This window comes from Bidens hawaiensis, unplaced genomic scaffold, assembly GCF_021521415.1.
Source record: "Bidens hawaiensis isolate Kalapana, Puna unplaced genomic scaffold, B.hawaiensis_p1.1 tig00007125_1, whole genome shotgun sequence".
NCBI classification, from domain to species: domain Eukaryota; kingdom Viridiplantae; phylum Streptophyta; class Magnoliopsida; order Asterales; family Asteraceae; genus Bidens; species Bidens hawaiensis.
The window spans coordinates 228,284-250,346 of NW_027491489.1; the positions used below are offsets into that span (position 1 = coordinate 228,284).

Genomic DNA, 22,063 nt, shown 5'->3' on the forward strand with positions numbered 1-22,063 from the left:
ATGATATGGGGATCGAATATTATGGCACAAATAAATATCTATGCAAATTTGTGTACGCGATGGTATTAAAGATTCGGTTAGATGATTGTTTTGTACATTTTAGCATGTTGCTAGGTTTTATTTAAATTAAGTGAACTATGCTTTTTATAGAACATACTTGTTCTAAACTGAACTAAAGTTGTATAATATGATTGAAGGTGACATAAAAACTCATGGTTGGAAGAGATCATATATAAAATCTATAAAGGAATTCTAAAAATGAAATATGTGTATATTTGAATTTTAGTATGTAGATTTTTGGTAAATAAATGTCCTATCTTATAAAATAATAAACAAAAAAATTTTGAAAAAAAAAGTTTAAAAACTCAAAATATCTACACATTCTGATGGAACACATCACCATTTGATTTATGCCACAAGTTTTCACTTTGAAGCCATCTCAACTTAGAAATCTAAATATTTTATTCTCAAGGTGGTTAACAAGGTGTGTTGTAGGATGATAAGGTTGTATATCTTTATCATAACATTAACATTCAAGTCTGATTTGAGAAAGATTAACAAGTGGGCACTACTCCTTTATAGGTTAAGGGGTGTTAAAGATAAGATGAATAAAAATGTTAACGGACTTTAGAATCATATACATACACAATAATTTAGGAATTGTTAAAAATTACTCGAATTTCGAGTTTCAGGTTTCTCAATTTGATTCTCCGGTCAAATCAGAAACAAATACTAACAAGACTACAACCAAACTTCATTACGAAGAGGTTGATTGTCGATATGGTCGAACTTACAAAAAACTTCACCCCCTGGATTCTCAAAGTGGAAACCCCTAGACGTAAAGGGACTGAGTGGTGGTGATATTGATGGGCAAAACCATCAGACAAATTCCCCACGAATTTTTACAAATCTTGATGACGATAAGGGTACACGTTGTGAAAGAAAGATGGAACTTCGTGGGTTGACGCGGCTAAAATAATAACATTATCGCGCGGGAACATTGCTCCATGGCCTACCAAAGAGGGATGCGGGATGGAGAAGGAAAGTGCACCTCATTTAAGAATTTTATTCGCTTATTAATTTATTTATTTTTTGTAAACCTCATTACTCCTGTTTGACATTTAGATTGCTATGGTGTTGTATGTATAAATAAGTAGGTAGTTGTACTAACCCTTAATTTCAGATTTGAATTATAAGTTACGCATTTGGACTTTGGAGATACAACTCATCAAAATGAAGGTGGAGGTGGATAATACATTATTATCTTCAAAATATATTTTAATTAACTTCGAATAGTTTGTACATTTGGTATACCATTTAATGACTGCTTAAATATAAAACTTAGCTATACACTTGTTGATATGACATTTGGAGAAAATTTCATTCGTATCAACTCAGTTATCATATGCATCATATTGGACCTTAAAGTCTAGATATGCAACCTTAGAGCATTCTTAATGAGTTTTCTATACACAGATACACATCTTCATTTTTAAAACTTTAAAAAATCATTTAAATAATCACTCTAATTTATTCTCTATCTTCAAACTCCATATCTAAATTTTAATGAAATGGTATAGGAGGTCTCCAAATTTAGAGCATTGCCACAACACTTCATTTTCAACTACCCTTCTATAAAAATATATTAGAAATCAATTTATATTGAAAATGATAATAAGACAAAATAGTTAGTAGTATAAATTAAAGAAATTAGAGATGAAAATGAAGAATGGGTCGGGGGATGTTTTTTGGAAAATGATGTATAAATTAAAGAAATTATGTTTTTTTGTTAAATTTAAAAGATAGAGATAAAGAACCCATTGAAAATAATTACTAATAAAAACTCTAGGGATAGGACTTAATTGAAGGATGCAAGTAGAACATGTATAGAACCTCCTCTCAAGTTTACATATTTCTCTGAGTATAGGGAATTCAATCTTATGCATGCATTGTCAATACCCATTTAGACTTAGATACGGACGCTTCCCATACAATTATTATTTTATATAACACAAATCGAGCTACATCTGGATAATGGGTAAGCGAGCATCAAGCTGCGCCACTATCCCTCTTTGAATCGCAATGCCTATTCTACTAAATATAAGTCCTTGGTTCTTCGGACTCTGCGAGTCACTGTGGACCACCTTCTGCACCCGCTTCAAAAATAGCAATGTAACATACAAAAATCAATCAAGAGATAGGTACACAAGTTATGAGGGCAAACACAAACATTAATCTAAGTAAGGCAAAATGTTATAACAAAATGTTCCTTGTTCTAGTAATTAGGAAGCTGTTAATGTCGGGCTGTTGGGCTTCTTAATCCATAAGCTTCAAGCTTCTCAATATACGACATCTTTGCTTTTGTCAAGATTTTAACATGTTTAATCTTTAAAATAGGACTAGAGTTCCCATTTTCCTCCATCAGTTCTCCTTGATCCACTCCCCATCCCTTGGTATCCGACAACATATGTGTTCCTCTAGGACTTTGAATTGAAGGACTTCGATCCAATAGTTTGCCAAGTGTATGCATGTTTAGCGGTAATGCTGACATGGAGTCCAATGATTGGTTCTTCTTGATCATCCCCATTGATGGATTTTGTGCTAACATGGAATCCATTGATTGATTCTTCTTGATCATCCCCAATGATAAATTTTGTGCCTCTTCATCGGCCTTGAGTACATCTTCTATTAACCTCATTACGGTGTTTGCCAAACTCTCCAACACTCTTGAAAAGCTCTCTAGTATAGACTGACCTACATCCTGCATGATTCACATAACATAGAGTTACCATCAATTAGAAATGAGGATGCAAACAAGCCAAGCCACTTACAGCTAAAAGCTTGATTTAAGTTGTGCTCAAACGAGCCATGGCTTGTGCCAAAAGAAATAAGCGCATTTCTTAAACGAGCTTGAGCTTTATTAAGCAAAGTTGCTAGGCTCGCAAGCCTAAATAAACATAGTATTCATATACATGAAATACTATACAATATAATAAATATATTACACGAAGAAATTAATTATACACTATGATAAAAGTAACTAAATAATGTATATTATGTATACTTATAAAATTATAATTATAGAAAAAAATTGGTATGTATACAATAATTTAATAAAGGAGCCAAATAGATCTGAGTCGTTTGTGAGCTATTTAGATCGGCCAACTAAAAGCTCAATTAAAGTTAGCTTAAACGAGCCTAAACTTAAGCCTAAAAATAAGCTCATCACCCAAGCTTTATATGCTCAAAGTGGCTAAGCTTGCAATCCTTAATATTGTACTTGTATATACAAAATAAATATATTGCATAATTTTCATAAAAATAACTTTATAACATATGATGATATATTATAAAACTATCACTATAAATATAAAAAAAAATCAATATATATATGTAATAAATAAAATAATTAACATATAACAAACGAGCCGAGTTAGAGTTTGAAAAATCTTGCACGAGCCAAGCTCGTGATTTAGATACAGAGCTCAAAATGAGCCGGAGCTTAAACTCGAGTCATGTTAAGCTAAACGAGCAAACCATAGACTTGACTCGGTTCGTTTATATGTATAGAAACAAGTAAAAGGGGAAATTTTCATGAACATACTTTATTATGCTCAATTTTGCTAACGTCTAGTGAAGATTGAGCAAGTGCTGGATATTTCTGTTTGATGAGTAGTAAAATGGTTTCTGCTCTTTCTTCAAACACTTCTCGTTTTTCAGAGCTTACACTTGAACTCCAAGAAGACTTCAATTCCTTATAATTCATTTTTCTTTTCCATATTACAATTGAAGCTTCCATTTTGTTCATCAGATCCATTACATTCTGCTCTGATGACAGGTCCATTGTCGATAAAAATTGACCCGGGTCAAAAAACTCATCGGTAATGCTCTTGTAGATTGAATCTCCCAAGCTGGTTTTACCATTCTGTTTATCATAAATCCATTCATGAGGTACAAATCATAATATAGCATGGATCGGTTTTGATTAATCTGGTTTTTGGTTTTTACAATGAGTTGGTTTAGTTTTAGTTCTTTTTAGTTATGACATTTTGGCTTGAAATTTGTGTGCAGTGAATCTTTGTTAATTATTGATTTATTGATTATTTCACATTTCGACATAAATTATTGGCCTACACCATTAAATATTTTTTTGTAAAGTACTTTACGTTCAAAAGGTAAATAAGTTAATCTATAAACACGATAACAAAAATCGGTTTTTAGCTTTTCGATTCATACAAAACCAAACCTAAAATTCAGTTATTTCGGTTTAAAATCACCTTTGGCAGGGTATCGATGTAGGTCTCCGGGACCTCCATTTCTGAAAGAACTTGCGCGTTTATGGCCAAGGAAGCTTTAAGAACTTGGCTGCAGGTATCCTTTTGATGTTGAATCCATTTCCTTGATTCATCTGAAAGCCCGCCCGGAGGAACTTTAACCCGTGGTATCCACCATCTTTCAATTGATTCGTCTGCATCTTTGGGTACATACCAGAGTTCTTTTTGATCTTTGAAGTTGTCTAAACAATCCTGAAACATCTTTTTATGTCATTATTTCACAACAACTTTGGCGTACTTCGTATACCATAAAAGTTTATGTATGAGATTATTACAATTAGCATGGCGTCGAGTTTCTTTAAAGCGGGAATGTTCATAAGTAGATCTCTTCGCTGTTGCGTCACCATTATCTGCAAAAAATCTTAATTAGAAAAAATATCTAAAAGGGAGCAAATTAAACTGGGCAAACTTGTTGAAAGCTGTTCAAATTGTAATTTTAATTAGGGGCGGTAAATCTTGTCATGATACAAAGATAATCAGATTTTAGGTTGTTGTTTCTAACTTGTTAATTTAATAGGTCGTTTTTGGGTTGAACTTTTAATATACTGACCCATCAAACTGTCAAAAGATAGAATAGACTGCGAGCATTTCCGGATTAATGATAATGTCTTTAACACAAATAAATATATATATAGGTTGTCTTCGGTTCATCAATTCAGCGATCAACCTTAATCTCTATACTAAAAGACTAGACCATCATCGCCCCCGGGGGGGGGGGGGGGGGGTAACGGTTTAATCATAATTTATAACAAAAGAAAAAGTGTATGAAATTGAATTTTTTTTATCTTTAAAGTTGTCCAAACTATTTATAAATTTTTAGCAACTCCAGTGAAAAAAAGTGTATGAAATTGATTTTTTTGTACAAAAACTATTGAGGTAACACCAAAAACCCATCAAATGATCATATAAAGCACACACTAAAACACCAACAAAAAGCACATAAACAACCTCCATATTCGATCCATCTTTGCCTATTTGTTGAGACGGAACAAACTCAACGATATAATCCGTCACCGACAGAAGCCAATCAATTTCTTTTCTCCATTTCCGCTTTCTATCTTCAGGAACCGGAACAAGTTTATTCTGTTTTCCAAACACAGAAGCTGCAAATTCCCCAAAAATCTGAAGATACATAAATCAAAACCTCCCAAATATTCAACAAATCTAAAATAAAATAATAATAATAATATTACCAGCAAGATTTGTAATTGCATTCGATAAAGCTAAAGCCGAAGAAACCCCTTGTCCACGGCCCGTCATATCTTCTCCCAAAAGCAGCCTCACGAATCTTTCCTTCATCAATTCCATATCTACAAAAACAAAAAAAAAGTTAAAACAATTTTTTTAAAAAAAATAAATAAATAGTTGTTTCCAACAAAACTAACCGGAATTATGCGGCTTAAGTGGATCTGGAGCTTTGTTGTTTTGGGGTACATCTGACATGCTTCTTGTTTTGGGGTGATTGATGATGTTTGTTGAGGTTTATGGGTTTGTTTCATGAAAAGAAGATATGAATGTGTGTAGCATGATTTTGAGTATTTTTGGAAATAAAGAAGGAATTGAAAAGTTATGTATTGGGAGATTAGTATGAACGTGGCTGCATGTTTATGTTTATCTAAATTAAAGAAGGTTGAGTTCATGGCTGGCAGAAAGGGCGCGAATGACATTTAAAGGTCAACTAATATATCTGTTGCAATCTTATTTCATAAATATATTGATTAATATATTTATAGCCTAAAGTATAAATAACAAGAAACAACCAATCACATGTTGACATGTGACGAAAGTGAAAAAAAGGAGTTTTCTAGAACAAAAATTGAATGTTTACTTCCTATAGCAAGTTCAGTTGTATTAAATCGTTACAATAATAATAATACAATTGCTAAGCCATATGTAGTGCGTGAGTAATATTAATGGGCGATATGGACGATTTTTATATGGAACGCCATCCCCCAAGCAATATTGGGGCATTTTAAGGGGAGGGAATGAATATTTATCGCCAGTTGTTTGTTAATGTTTATATATATATATATATATATATATATATATATATATATATATATATATATGAGGCTACAACACTATTACACCCGTAAAACAAAAATCCATTCTTTGTTGACTGGGCGCCACATGACGCAATTCGCCCCATTTTGTATAAGACCATCCTCTATGATGATAGGCATTGATGCCCATCCACAGTGCCACTTCAACGCCATGTGGGCACTGGGGGCATCAAAGCCCCACCCAAAGATGCCCCTTTATTATTTTTTTTTATAAAAAAAACCCAACAAATTTATATTACCCTCATGCACCACCTTCAATCCTTTCAAGACCACCTCTTGAATCATCACTTATTTACTAATATGGCCTTCTCATCCGCCAACTCTCTCCTCCCCACCAAATCCTTCAAGATCCAATCCCCCTTCAAATCTTTTCCGACCAACGCCGGCCACCGTTTCACCCAACCAATCCTCGCCTTCCACTCACCAGACCCATCAAAACCCTCAACCAAAAAACCCCAAAAAACCCAATCTTCGACCACCGTCGCCACCACCACCGCCGTACCCAAAACCGCAGCTCCGGCGAAATGGACTGTCGACAGATGGAGAACCAAGAAGGCGCTTCAATTGCCGGAATACCTAGATCAAGTTGAGCTTGATTCGGTGCTCCAAACCCTTGATTTGTTCCCGCCAATTATGTTCGCTAGTGAAGCAAGGAACCTGGAGGAACAGTTAGCTGAGGCGGCTATGGGTAATGCTTTTTTTCTTCAGGGTGGTAATATATTTGTTGTGGGTTGGTGCCCACTTGTTTCTCCTCTTCCGCGCCGACCGTTCTGACGACCTTCACCAACGGCGCCTCACCATCAAAGGCGCCCTTGATGGTGTTCCGCGCCCAACGGCGCCTGACAACCATCTCCTCTGCGCCCATAGTGGAGGGTCTAAGGGATTTATAACAGCTTTTGTATGGGTCATGGGGGACGATCTCTGTAGGACTGTCACTTGGGGTTGGCCGGATGGTCGATGGCTACAGACGCGATAACCGCTAGGCCTGATTATTTTTTTTAAATTATATGTATTTTTATAAAAAAACAATATGTATATTTAATGTTTAAATTTAATTATATAATCACTAGCTTGGTCTAGTGGCAAGGAAAAGATGGAGAAGAAGATGTTGTGGGAGAATGAATAAGTTATTTTATATGACAGGTTGATGGAGGCTAGAGGCAGAAGAGATGAAATGAAAAATTTGAGCAGATCCGAGAAGTTGTCCATGTATGAGGCTGGAAAGACCAAGTTTGATCAGGGAATACCCAAATCACCAAAGATTCCTATTCTTATACCTGTAAAGCAAGAACCGGTTGAGAATGTAGAGCCATGGGAAGGCGGAAACACGATCAAGACCCTCAAAGGCTTGATGCTTAGAAAAGGGATGGCTGAAGGTGTTTATGTTAACCTTGGAAAAAGTCAACTAAAGGACTTATTTTATACTGAAAAAGTTGAGTGGGAGAAATTGAAAGCTGAGTAGAGGAAGTTGCTACAATTCTAGTGCGGACCCAAGGGTGAATTAATTGGAACTCATATATCTTTCCCTGAAGGTCCGGCTGATTATGAGATAATGAGAATGATTACTACTATGGCAAAGGAGGGTGAAAACTATTTGGAGCTGATTGTGCTGCCAAAAGAGAAGACTGTGGATTTATTTGAGAAGAATTATGGGCATGTGAGGGCCTCTGTACCTAAAGAGAAAACTACTTCTAGGCCCTCAGCTGTAAGTGTCCCAATACCAACCACTAGAGCCTCTCAACAGCGACAACAAAGGCCACCTTCTGAAGTAGACCTACCAAAGAGGATGTACTTTGATGCAAATATTGAATCATTGAAAGTGGTGATGAACAGTAGTGATTTAAGGGAAATTGTGTTTAAGGATGATTTTATGGTGTTTAAAAAGGAGAAGTTGGCTGAGATGGCAACCTTGAATTTGTATGACTATCATGACAGACATAGGTTTGCAGGAAGACAACAAAACGAACTATCAAAACATCTCAGGGATCAAGCCAGGAAAGGGTTCCCCATGCTGAACAAGAAGAGGAAATGGGAACTATCTAAGTATGAGAGGAACAAAAGGGTGAAAAGGATGAGGGAGATCAGATATATTGAAGACACATACAAGTCCAAGATAAAAAATAAAAACCCTCTTGCAAATATGGAGGAGTGCTTAAATATGAGGCGGCAGATGATAAACCCCAATTATGAAGTTCTGAGAAATGGAAGGATTGCAAGTATTGTCTTTGAATATCAAGATGAATCCTTCATTCTCAGAAACTCTGATGGACTGGCCTTGGGCATCATCAAGGAAGATACTGAGTTAGAATTTCTGCATGTGGAGGATCTAGAGGATATAATCAGATGGACTCTGCCCTCTCGGCATCCTCACCACAGGCAGTTATTCATGTTTAAAGAAAGGGCTGCAACTGTGAGATTGGAAAGAATGATGGAGGCTTCAAGCTCTAGAAGATAAAGATACAACTCAGATTAGGCTTGATATGTAATGTCCTTCTGACAAAATTTATAAGTTGTAATCATTTCATTTTTTCTATGTAAATTCCTTCTAAAAATTTGATGTGTATTTCTATAAGTGTATGTAACCTAAAGAGGTGTTTTGGTACAGCTGAGGGTGTTCCAATCTAGGGGGGGGGGGATTGTTGGGATGAGGAAATGACCTAATGAAAATTGGAATCTTCTCAACCTCTCTGAAAATGGCTAAGTATGGAAACTGAGCACACTTAGGCCTCCCAACAAGCTTTTACTTAATCTAGCAAGGTATTTTGCCTTCAGGGCAAGGTTTTCTTCTTGAAGTCTTCTTAAGTGTAAGTTCGAGCATACTTCACTTTGTCTAGAAAGGTTGTTCTTCAAGTCAAGCAAGATTTGTTTCCGAGCAAACTCTTGACTAAACCAAGCAGTATTTGGAAGATATAGCAAGGTTTATATAATAAACAATGATCCCAGCAAGCTTGAAGGAAGTTGTAACACCCCGCAACCGCAGCGGAAACGTAAACGGGATGCAACAGACACCTCTGATATCAACCACATTGTTTATAAAGAAAACTGAATGCATTAATATACTTCAAAATTACATTATCTCGTATTTCATTACCGTCTAGGTGATACACACATCATACAATACGATACATAATTCTATTTATTATAATGTATCCTAACATTCCGCACGCAAATCTTACACACATCAAGCACTTAGCACGTAAGCAATCACTTCATCTTAGTTGTACTTGAAAAAGCATGTGAGAAAACGGGTCAACAACGAATAGTTGGTGAGTTTCACAATTTGAGTAAACCATGATAAATCCATATCAAAATATAATATTATCTGGGGACACTGTTAACCCAGTACTGTACTCATTCCGGGGGCAATGTTAACCCAGAAACATGATGTAATTATGCTGAGCCCACAAGCGAAACCTCTGTCTGGGGACACTGTTAACCCAGTACAGTACTCATTCCGGGGACAATGTTAACCCAGAAACACTTCTAGGGACATCTGGGGACACTGTTAACCCAGTACTGTACCCATTCCGTACGATTCCCGTATAATCAAATATTTATAAATACACGCAAATCCATGCGTTCAGTATGTACTTAAACATTTTATTAGTAACATGCTTTCCGCCCCGGGAAAATATTTGAAAACTATTCAGAAAAAAGGGCTCGTGAAACTCACCTTAGCACATGCAAGCAGGTAACAACAATCATTATCAGTTAACACGTCCAATCTGTAATATGATCCCTACGATCGTTACTATACACTCATTATTAATATAACTTTAACCAAGTTAACCGGTACATCTGGGGACACTGTTAACCCAGCACTGTACCCGTTCTGGGGGCAAGGTTAACCCAGAAACACTTCTCCGGACTCAGATTGTGATGTCGTTTAGAGTTCAACAATCAAATTTTCTAATAGCTTGTTTTCCCCGTTTTGCGTGCCTAGCACGGTTACCCGTTTTTACGTTTCAAAAATGAGTTTGGTCACACACGACCCGAGAGTAGTGGTTGACTGATAATTTAATTAAAGATGTGAAATTAGAGCTCGGTTTAGACGCCCCGATTGGCCGCGGGACCCGTTTCCGTATTTGGCGTAACGGAAACTGTTAAATCGGTTAAAAATACCCAAATCATCCGAATTATTTTCGGATGATTCATTTTTTTACTTGTTTAACTCAATTATATGAAAATAGTTCATTTTTAGGGTTTTTTTATACACCAGTCAGCTCGCTTAAGCGAACTTCACCGGTTTACGCGTTTTAACTTTAAAAGTTTGATAATTAGCACAAATAATTATCCGTTTAATCTCGGATCTTGAAATTTTGCACAAATCACTTTTTGACAGTGGGGAATTTTATAAAAATATTTCCAGAATTAATTTCTATACTTAAAGTTTATTTATCTATTTTTAAACACCATTTAAACACTAAATATGTCGTAAATACCAAACGATCTTAGAAAAATCCCAAATTTTTCCTGGATGTCCCCTGTCATCCACATAGTCCCCTGTAATTTTTACAGAACCATAATCTTCTTTTACATGCCATTTTCACTAAAACCGAGCCAGAAAACCCTAGAACTCGTTTAACCGAAAAGCCTACTTAGACTTCTCCAACTGACCTCAAATTTTGTGTGTGACTTATACATGATATAAAAAGCTTATCTTCAATTTTCCAGAATTTTTCATGATATTTACCTATTTTTCACCATTTTTGGCCAAAACCGAGCATTAAATTCACCAAATATTCATCCTTTATCCAAAAATTACCAAAAATTCACAGAAATCATATTTTCATGTGTAGAACATCCCTGTAAAATTTCATGACCTAACTCTAAACCATCAACAATCTGTCCCAAAACACATACACCGAACATAAACCGAATATACCTTTCGTTTTCCGCCACTACAAGCTACAAACTCGTCTTTCCGCCTTATTTACCACTAAATACAGAACCTACAACCAACATACCACAATACAAAGCAAGTTACACTCACGATCAAGCCATTTCTTTCATGGTTTCGGTTATGAATCCAAAAACAAATATTTAACCGTAAAAATTCGTTTTTGATTCGTTTAACTCCTTTCTTGGACCAAGATCCCTTGTATAACCCGTATACATCACTTGATCATGCAAGAATCGGTTTTCATCATTGAAACCTCATTTTCTTGCAAATAAACTCAAGAAACGAAGATGGAAACGTGATTAACTCGATTATTTACCTTGTTTTCTTGCTAAAAACTCTCGGTTTTGGATCATGATCTTGAGAGAGGGTTGAAGAACATGGGAGTGTTGTTGAAAAAAAGAAATAAGACAATGGGTAACACCCCTAATGTCCGATCGGTTCAATGAGGGGGGTGGGGTGGGACCCACCTCTCCATTCTAGGCCACATGTTTGGATTCTCGTAATCCGGATAATGTTTTGGATAATCTGGTTCAGTTCGTTTTTCGGTTAAATGTTTAATTCGGCTTAAAACGAGGCTAAAACGGTCGTTTTTCGGCTTAAAAATGAAATTTATATAAAACCGATTTAAAAACTTTAAAAACTTAAACCATGACATTTATTAACTTAAAACATCATATCATTAATTATCGCGCATCTTTTTCGGCTTGATCGATCATCTCTTGCTCGGTTTGGTATTAAAGGTTTCGTTTAATGTACCGACGTACCATTAAATCGAAATTCTTTTTCTGTGCTTTAATTCACTTATCCCGAAGCTTTAATACTTCGTAAACATCACTAAATATCTCGTCTATAATTGAACCCTCGATTCGTTCGGGTTTCAATAACTATCGATCGATTAATCGCATATTCAATACGATGAATTATATATTCACGTACGATCAATACAGTGAACCATGTATTCTCGTATAATTACTATGGTAACTCATGTACCCGACATTAAATATGACGTAACTATTGTCTACCGGTTAGGGTGTACCGGGTTTCGTCGGAATCGTTACATTCTCCCCCCGTTAAGAAATTTCGTCCTCGAAATTTTACACGCCCACTATCCCCTTTCGAGAGAAAGGTGGGGTGGTTTTTCCTTCAGAATTCACCCTCGCGTTACCAGGTATAATCTGGTCCTCGCTGTGAATTCCACTTAATCTTAATCAATAAAGCTTGGTATGTCCAAACTGTTTAGTTTTCCCGTCTACTATCTCTACGGAATTATTTATGATATCAAGCATATATATTCTATGAGTACCTCCATTACTAGTACTTTCGTTGCCTCATCGCTTAGGTACTTTTCAATCCGTATACATGGCAAAACATCATGTATAATACCTAGCCCCTGGAGTACTTTAATCGATAAACTAAATGACCAATCATGGAGATAGTCTCATGAGGTCCAATATATTAAGGAGCTATTTTCGGTTTTGGCAAGCCTCATATCACCTCTCAAAGGTGATGCCTTAAAAATGCCTTGTCACCTCTTTCCAATGACAATGGTTTCTTATGAATGTTAGCATAAATCCTTTGCCAATCTCGCGCTGCTTTCAACTCATCTTAAATATTATAAATCCGATTGGTTATTTCCCGAATCAATTCAAATCTTATGGCTTGATTGACGCCCATTTTCAATTTAGCAAATTGGTGATAATTACTTCACCCATGGAAAGCTTCAAGCTCTCGATGCTTCCTTCCCCACCTTCCAATAATGGAAGTAGGATGACCATTTCGATCTGAGATAATTGAAAATGGTACTCCACGACGAGATACCATTTCACTATCATGAATTTGGGCGAGAATTCATTGTGGTAATCGTCATAGATTGGAATGAAATGCGAGGATTGGTTAATCGATCCGCGATTACCCAATTTACCTCATGCCTTTGATATATCTTGGGAATTTGCGTCCCGAAACCCATTGTAATTTATTCCCACTATCATTGGCGAATTTTCTGTCGTTGTGGCGTTCCCAAGGGTTTTCGGTATGCAGCCTTATCTCTTGCATAACTTAAATTTTCACCAACATACGTAGCCATATCTTTCTCCACACTCGGTCATTAACAAAATCCTTTCAGATATTCGTATCATCAATAGTCCAATCCGATCCCGGATGTATGGAATATTTCGATCTATGCACTTCGTCCATGATTAATTCACGAAGGTCATGGAGGGTCGGGATCAAAACCCAATTTTTTTTGAAGTAAAGAATTTCGTCCACACGTTGTTCGAAATTCTTCTCATTGCCGTAAAGTTCCTCCTTTTCCAATTGTTCCTCTTTCAACGCCTCACGTTGAGCGACTCGAATCAGGTCCGAAAGGTTCGACTGGACTATCATCCCCAGAACTCGCACTCGCAATGGCTTAACCCGATCTTTCCTACTCAAGGCATCGGCTACGACGTTAGCCTTGCCGGGGTGATAACGGATGTCACAGTCATAATCGTTTAACAACTCGACCCATCTTCGTTGCCTCATATTCAGTTCCTTCTGATCAAATATGTGCTGCAAACTTTTATGATCGGTGAAGATGGTGCACTTCGTACCGTAGAGATAATGTCTCCAGATTTCAAGTGCGAAGATAACCGCTCCCAGTTCTAAGTCATGAGTAGTGTAATTTTTCTCGTGTACTTTTAACTGTCGGGAAGCACAGGCTATAACCTTATTATTCTGCATCAACACGCATCCTAACCCTCTACGCGATGCGTCACAATACGCGACAAAACCATCGTCTCCATCGGGGAGACTTAAAATCGGCGCTTGGCACAATTTTAATGGTTTCTATCTTATTTGGATCTATGTGAAATCCTTGTTGCTTTACAACATGACCAAGGGATTATGCCTTCTTTATTCAAAATCACATTTCGAAAACTTCACGTATAGCTCCTCTTGCTTTAACACTTCCACAATTTTCCTTAACCGTCGTTCGTGCTCTTCTTTACGTTGCGAATATATCAAAATATCATCAATGAATGTTATGAAAAATTTGTCTAAATAAAGTTTACAGACTTGGTTCATGAGTTCCATGAATGCTGCCGGCGCATTTGTTAGCCCGAACGGCATAAATAAGAATTCATAATGGCCGTAACGAGTCCGAAACGCTGTTGTTGCAACGTCCTCCTCTTGGACTTTTCATTTGGTGATAACTATATCTAAGATCAATTTTCTAAAAATAAATCGCCCTTGCAGTTGGTTAAATAGATCATTTACTTCGAAGAAGTGAATACCTATTCTTGATCGTCACTTTATTCAATTCTCCCTAATCAATACATATCCTAACACTTCCGTCCTTCATTTCCCAAATAACACTGGTGCACCCCATGGTGACTAACTAGGTCGTATAAAACCTTATCCAATAATTCTTGCCTTTCAGATGGTGCAAGTCGGTAAAATGCTTTAGCAACAGGGCCAGCTTGAGGTATTAAATCAATTCTGAACTCGACCTGTCGGGTTGGCGGTAATCCAGGAAGTTCTTCTGGGAATACTTGTGGAAATTCGCGTACCATTGTGATATCTTCTATATGTTTTCTTTTAAATACTTTGGCAACCACGTTTGTTAAATACACCACGTCTTCTTGTCGTAAATATTATAACATCTCACGATGAGATTAGAGTGGTAACATAATACTTTACACTTTTCTCTGTATCTAATCGCTTCATCGTCCGAAAGAGAGCTTCTAATCGTCTTCTTTTCATATTCGATTTCAGCTTCATGTCGAGTTTGCCAATCCATGTTAACTATTACGTCACAACTTCTTAACTTTACTGGTCGTAGGTCAATAAGGAAAGGTTAGTCGTTCAGAATGATAGGACAATTCCGAACAATTTAGTTAACCATTAGGGGTTTACCGTTAGCGATTCTACAGTATAGGGTTCTATAGTTTCACTAATCGGTATCTTTCTAATGATAGGAGGTCAGCAGGAACTAACTTCTATCGACGACCGTAAAAACATCACTGAAGCCTATTGATTTAAAACTACAACGTACTTAATACCACCTTTGGATCATGACGTGCTTTATTCGAATTACTTACAACAGCACAGCTCCTTGCTTGATCAGAGGTTGATGCTTGTCATGAGATTCGTCTTCCAACGACACATTGGTTCAACTTTGGGCAATTTCTCTTGAAACGTTCTGTACTGCCACATTCATAGCAAGTACAACCGTTTGGCATAATTTGATTTCTTTGGATGGATTGTTATTGAAACTGTTGGGTTCGGAGTGGTTGTACACGAATGGGTTGGGGTTGCCGGTTCACATGGCTTCAATTGGTTCTACAATTGGGGCATTACGCCCATCTTTACCACACCTGTGGCCTACTATCACTCGACATTCTTCTGCCTACCGATAACCATATTTTCCACATTTAGGGAAGGACCCTTTATGCGGTTCATGTTTTCACACCAGAACTAGTCTTAGTACAATTCTGGGTTGTAGGACATACCTACTTATTCAAAAGCCCATTTTGCCCTATACCTTTATCATTTCTTTTCTTTAACACTCGACGTCTCACCTAACGTCCTTCCAGTCCGCTTCTCATAGAGTTACATATATCAATGCTGGCTTGTGACACAACCCTTCCAAAGGTTGTATATTTTACAGGATTGACTATACTCCTTATCGATGGAGTTAGTCCCCAATATTGCGCTCACTTCGCTTAGCTTCAGGAGTAATTAGCCATGTTACCAGACACGACAATTCCTTCAAACGATTAGCGTTTTCTAAGTGATCAGCATACAACATTTCTATCTTCCATAGCTCAGTTTCCAATCTCTGAACTTAATTATTCGAATAAAAGTGCTCTAGCACAAGAATTTTAAATTTTGACCATCTCATCTGAGTAATAATTTTCTAACTATAATTTAGTACCATCGTGTTCCATCACGATACAACATAATCTACCAACATATCTGTAGCATATTTCACTACACAATGTTCTAGACTCTTACCAATATCCTTAACCATTTCGATCTTTTCTATCCACTCGCTAATCTATTCCTCCCTTTACCATCAGTGAACTATTAATAATTTCCTTAACACAACCGATAAACATATCCTTCATACCGGATCTAATTCATTACGACTACCATTCATGTTTAGTTTATAACTAATACTTGTAGTCGTAACAGTATTCGGTGGGACATTAACACTCTTAGTAATAACACTAAGAATTGAAATATTCATAATCATGTGATTGCTCGATCTATAATTCTGCGATCACATTTGCATCAACACTAGCAGTGATCTGTGATACAACATTCGGTATCATCATCTGCTATCTTTGAGCAATCAACTGAATCATATCGATCTCCATCATTGGAGTTATTCTTTTATGTCATTCTGCCGTACTCATCCCGTACGCAGTAATCAATACTAATCTCACCGTATAACTCGTTACCAGCTCAATCACATCAACAGGTACACATACACACCAAATATTATCATACATATTACACATACCAGTATCTAGTATATATGTCCCACAAATATAATAACACATGGACTTAACCTGACGTCGGTTAACGTTTAAATATGTTTCATAACCCTTGTCACCAACTGACATATAGATCTTTCTCAACAAAGATCAATGTTTAACATGCTTGATTTCAATATCCTTCTGCATGTCAGCATAACCGATACATGCTTACCGTGAGCACCAAACGATTACGTACCACGGAGTTATAATATCTGTGTCTATTTGTATAACCGGCATACACGATATACCACCTACGAACGAACAACCAACTAGGCTATAATGATTCCAACACCTCTTTGTGTATGGGTAATCATTCTATTCGAGTATACATGGGTATGGGCATCTAACGGATGTAAGGATAGCATAGGGAATTGCAAGGTTCAAGGTAATCGCGCAACATGGGTTGCCTTCAAATATTATCAATTACTAATATGAGGAACTCTATCACTTGCTCAGTCAATGTCCTCAGGCGTTCTAGGTTCGCTAAAATCGGTAATTCTCAATCTGGAGGTGGTATGACTCATATGTTTGAGAGTGAGAAATACATATATATATTTCTTTATATTATTTTTATATGCTCATTTATTATCAAATTCATTATTATTATTATTTTATTTTATTTATTTATTTATTTATCTTAATGGAATGAGAATGGGTTTAGGTACAGGTCCATCCGTACGTGAGGGTCGGCGGTTCGGGTGAACATATGGGGTTATTAGGATATACGGTACCGGTGTTGGTAGGGTAAGGGATTTATCAATTTCGGTTGGGAGTGACGGTTACTAGATATTTCAGGTTAATGTCAAACGGGAGATCTAACTTGGTACTATCATAACTATGGCCCGATAAGTCAGGCTTATCATCAACCGATGCTCTAGGAATTTCAGCATCCTCGGTACCTTTATTATTTCATCCCCCGGTTCCTTATCCGGGTCTTATTTCTCAATACTTGTACCCACAAGATATGCACATATATATATACACACCTTAGCACGCATAAATAATATTATATACTTTACACATATGTTGCCATTTTTACCTTTTAATGTACCCCGTGACTTCCCCTGAATTCCCTCGTGCGGACAAGTCTGTTATTATGTTCCGGACCATAATAACTCACTTGTCCGTCCAAGTTCATCCAGCTCTCGTAACTATAAATTATTAGTTGATATTCAGATCCTATAATACTTGAGCTACTGGTTATATTTTAGGTATCTTTTAAAGACATCCTAATTCCTTATAACCAATGGCTCTGATACCAACTTCTGTAACACCCCGCAACCGCAGCGGAAACGTAAACGGGATGCAACAGACACCTCTGATATCAACCACATTGTTTATAAAGAAAACTGAATGCATTAATATACTTCAAAATTACATTATCTCGTATTTCATTACCGTCTAGGTGATACACACATCATACAATACGATACATAATTCTATTTATTATAATGTATCCTAACATTCCGCACGAAAATCTTACACACATCAAGCACTTAGCACGTAAGCAATCACTTCATCTTAGTTGTACCTGAAAAAGCATGTGAGAAAACGGGTCAACTACGAATAGTTGGTGAGTTTCACAATTTGAGTAAACCATGATAAATCCATATCAAAATATAATATTATCTGGGGACACTGTTAACCCAGTACTGTACTCATTCCGGGGGCAATGTTAACCCAGAAACATGATGTAATTATGCTGAGCCCACAAGCGAAACCTCTGTCTGGGGACACTGTTAACCCAGTACAGTACTCATTCCGGGGACAATGTTAACCCAGAAACACTTCTAGGGACATCTGGGGACACTGTTAACCCAGTACTATACCCATTCCGTACGATTCCCGTATAATCAAATAATTATAAATACACGCAAATCCATGCGTTCAGTATGTACTTAAACATTTTATTAGTAACATGCTTTCCGCCCCGGGAAAATATTTGAAAACTATTCAGAAAAAAGGGCTCGTGAAACTCACCTTAGCACATGCAAGCAGGTAACAACAATCATTATCAGTTAACACGTCCAATCTGTAATATGATCCCTACGATCGTTACTATACACTCATTATTAATATAACTTTAACCAAGTTAACCGGTACATCTGGGGACACTGTTAACCCAGCACTGTACCCGTTCTGGGGGCAAGGTTAACCCAGAAACACTTCTCCGGACTCAGATTGTGATGTCGTTTAGAGTTCAACAGTCAAATTTTCTAATAGCTTGTTTTCCCCGTTTTGCGTGCCTTGCACGGTTACCCGTTTTTACGTTTCAAAAATGAGTTTGGTCACACACGACCCGAGAGTAGTGGTTGACTGATAATTTAATTAAAGATGTGAAATTAGAGCTCGGTTTAGACGCCCCGATTGGCCGAGGGACCCGTTTCCGTATTTGGCGTACCGGAAACTGTTAAATCGGTTAAAAATACCCAAATCATCCGAATTATTTTCGGATGATTCATTTTTTTACTTGTTTAACTCAATTATATGAAAATAGTTCATTTTTAGGGTTTTTTTATACACCAGTCAGCTCGCTTAAGCGAACTTCACCGGTTTACGAGTTTTAACTTTAATAGTTTGATAATTAGCACAAATAATTATCCGTTTAATCTCGGATCTTGAAATTTTGCACACATCACTTTTTGACAGTGAGGAATTTTATAAAAATATTTCCAGAATTAATTTCTATACTTAAAGTTTATTTATCTATTTTTAAACACCATTTAAACACTAAATATGTCGTAAATACCAAACGATCTTAGAAAAATCCCAAATTTTTCCTGGATGTCCCCTGCCATCCACATAGTCCCCTGTAATTTTTACAGAACCAAAATCTTCTTTTACATGCCATTTTCACTAAAACCGAGCCAGAAATCCCTAGAACTCGTTTAACCGAAAAGCCTACTTAGACTTCTCCAACTGACCTCAAATTGTATGTGTGACTTATACATGATATAAAAAGCTTATCTACAATTTTCCAGAATTTTTCATGATATTTAACTATTTTTCACCATTTTTGGCCAAAACCGAGCATTAAATTCACCAAATAATCATCCTTTATCCAAAAATTACCAAAAATTCACAGAAATCATATTTTCGTGTGTAGAACATCCCTGTAAAATTTCATGACCTAACTCTAAACCATCAACAATCTGTCCCAAAACACATACACCGAACATAAACCGAATATACCTTTCGTTTTCCGCCACTACAAGCTACAAACTCGTCTTTCCGCCTTATTTACCACTAAATACAGAACCTACAACCAACATATCACAATACCAAGCAAGTTACACTCACGATCAAGCCATTTCTTTCATGGTTTCGGTTATGAATCCAAAAACAAATATTTAACCGTAAAAATTCGTTTTTGATTCGTTTAACTACTTTCTTGGACCAAGATCCCTTGTATAACCCGTATACATCACTTGATCATGCAAGAATCGGTTTTCATCATTGAAACCTCATTTTCTTGCAAATAAACTCAAGAAACGAAGATGGAAACGTGATTAACTCGATTATTTACCTTGTTTTCTTGCTAAAAACTCTCGGTTTTGGATCATGATCTTGAGAGAGGGTTGAAGAACGTGGGAGTGTTGTTGAAAAAAAGAAATAAGACAATGGGTAACACCCCTAATGTCCGATCGGTTCAATGAGGGGGGTGGGGTGGGACCCACCTCTCCATTCTAGGCCACATGTTTGGATTCTCGTAATCCGGATAATGTTTTGGATAATCTGGTTCAGTTCGTTTTTCGGTTAAATGTTTAATTCGGCTTAAAACGAGGCTAAAACGGTCGTTTTTCGGCTTAAAAATGAAATTTATATAAAACCGATTTAAAAACTTTAAAAACTTAAACCATGACATTTATTAACTTAAAACATCATATCATTAATTATCGCGCATCTTTTTCGGCTTGATCGATCATCTCTTGCTCGGTTTGGTATTAAAGGTTTCGTTTAATGTACCGACGTACCATTAAATCGAAATTCTTTTTCTGTGCTTTAATTCACTTATCCCGAAGCTTTAATACTTCGTAAACATCACTAAATATCTCGTCTATAATTGAACCCTCGATTCGTTCGGGTTTCAATAACTATCGATCGATTAATCGCATATTCAATACGATGAATTATATATTCACGTACGATCAATACAGTGAACCATGTATTCTCGTATAATTACTATGGTAACTCATGTACCCGACATTAAATATGACGTAACTATTGTCTACCGGTTAGGGTGTACCAGGTTTCGTCGGAATCGTTACAGAAGTTGATCAAGAATTTATCTAAGTAGTTCTGCTGAGCAAGGTTCAACTAAGAGCAAGCTACAGTGTTACCAACGGAAGCTACAGTGTTGCCAGCACACTTGGGTTTGTTCAATAAGTTAAAGTTAACAAATGATCGAAGGGATCTCTGAAGAACAAGTTTGCTCGTAGGACTTTATCGAGAAAAGTTTGATATGGTCAAGAGGATTGAAGTCTGCTAGATGAATATTTTCCAAGGAAAATATCCTAAGTAAAGTTTGCCCAGAGAACTGTTACCAGCACAGTTTATGTTTACCAGGTTTGCTCGAAGAAAACAAAAGCTGCAAAGCTTGCTCGAATACCTGTTTTCACTTAGAATATTTTGTATTCCGTTTGAATATGTAATTTCACTATCTTTAGGGTTTCTAGAAGGAATGTCAGGTGTCAGGGCAGGCCTATAAAAGGAATATATTAGAGCACGCCTATGACACACCTAGACTTTACACCTGATTGTGATTTTGATGGCTGACTTATTCCTACACAGAAATATGCCATAAAATCCAAACATTCCATTCTGAAACCCTAATTGATTTTCGTTGTATCTGACATAATACTAATGGAAATCTTTTGAGTTACAGTGTGTGTTAGTTACCTTTGTGTCTATTAAGCAACATTTAGGGTGTTAGTGTTTCCGCCATTAATACTCTACTGTTCTTACCTAAAATAGGAAGTCGTTAACCTTCTTGTCAACACTTAACGTGTGGGTTACGACAGTGAAATAGTGAGTGACTGAGGGATATATACGGGACCGACATGGAAATATTTTTGTATTTTTCAATTTTTTAAACTTTATCGAAAATAATGTAGACATAAAAATAAAAACAAAATATTTTTAGATTTTGAATATTTTCAAAATTAAAACAGAATTAATAACTAAGACAAATATTAAAAACTATTCTACGAAAGCGATACGTATTTTTGTGAGTTGAGAAAAGAA

General features: G+C 36.5%; 1 protein-coding gene across 1 annotated transcript; it reads right to left on the reverse strand.

Moving 5' to 3' along the window:
* Positions 1–2,186: 2,186 nt before the first annotated feature.
* LOC143634551 (rop guanine nucleotide exchange factor 12-like) lies at positions 2,187–6,036 on the reverse strand. The gene is made up of 7 exons (XM_077102592.1): positions 5,720–6,036; positions 5,528–5,644; positions 5,283–5,437; positions 4,610–4,684; positions 4,278–4,526; positions 3,605–3,925; positions 2,187–2,761 (listed from the first exon to the last, which is right to left on the reverse strand). The coding sequence occupies exons 1-7, from the start codon at positions 5,775–5,777 to the stop codon at positions 2,294–2,296; spliced, it is 1,443 nt and encodes a 480-aa protein (XP_076958707.1). The 5' UTR covers positions 5,778–6,036; the 3' UTR covers positions 2,187–2,293.
* Positions 6,037–22,063: the final 16,027 nt, after the last annotated feature.

Bases quoted from the DNA above. Each gene is read 5' to 3' on its own strand.
- LOC143634551 (XM_077102592.1), bottom strand. From the start codon at position 5,777: ATGTCAGATGTACCCCAAAACAACAAAGCTCCAGATCCACTTAAGCCG. The intron at 5,438-5,527 runs GTAATATTATTA...GGGAATTTGCAG, and splicing joins TGCAATTACAAATCTTGCTG to CTTCTGTGTTTGGAAAACAG. The intron at 2,762-3,604 runs GTATGTTCATGA...TGAATCATGCAG, and splicing joins GCAAAATTGAGCATAATAAA to GATGTAGGTCAGTCTATACT.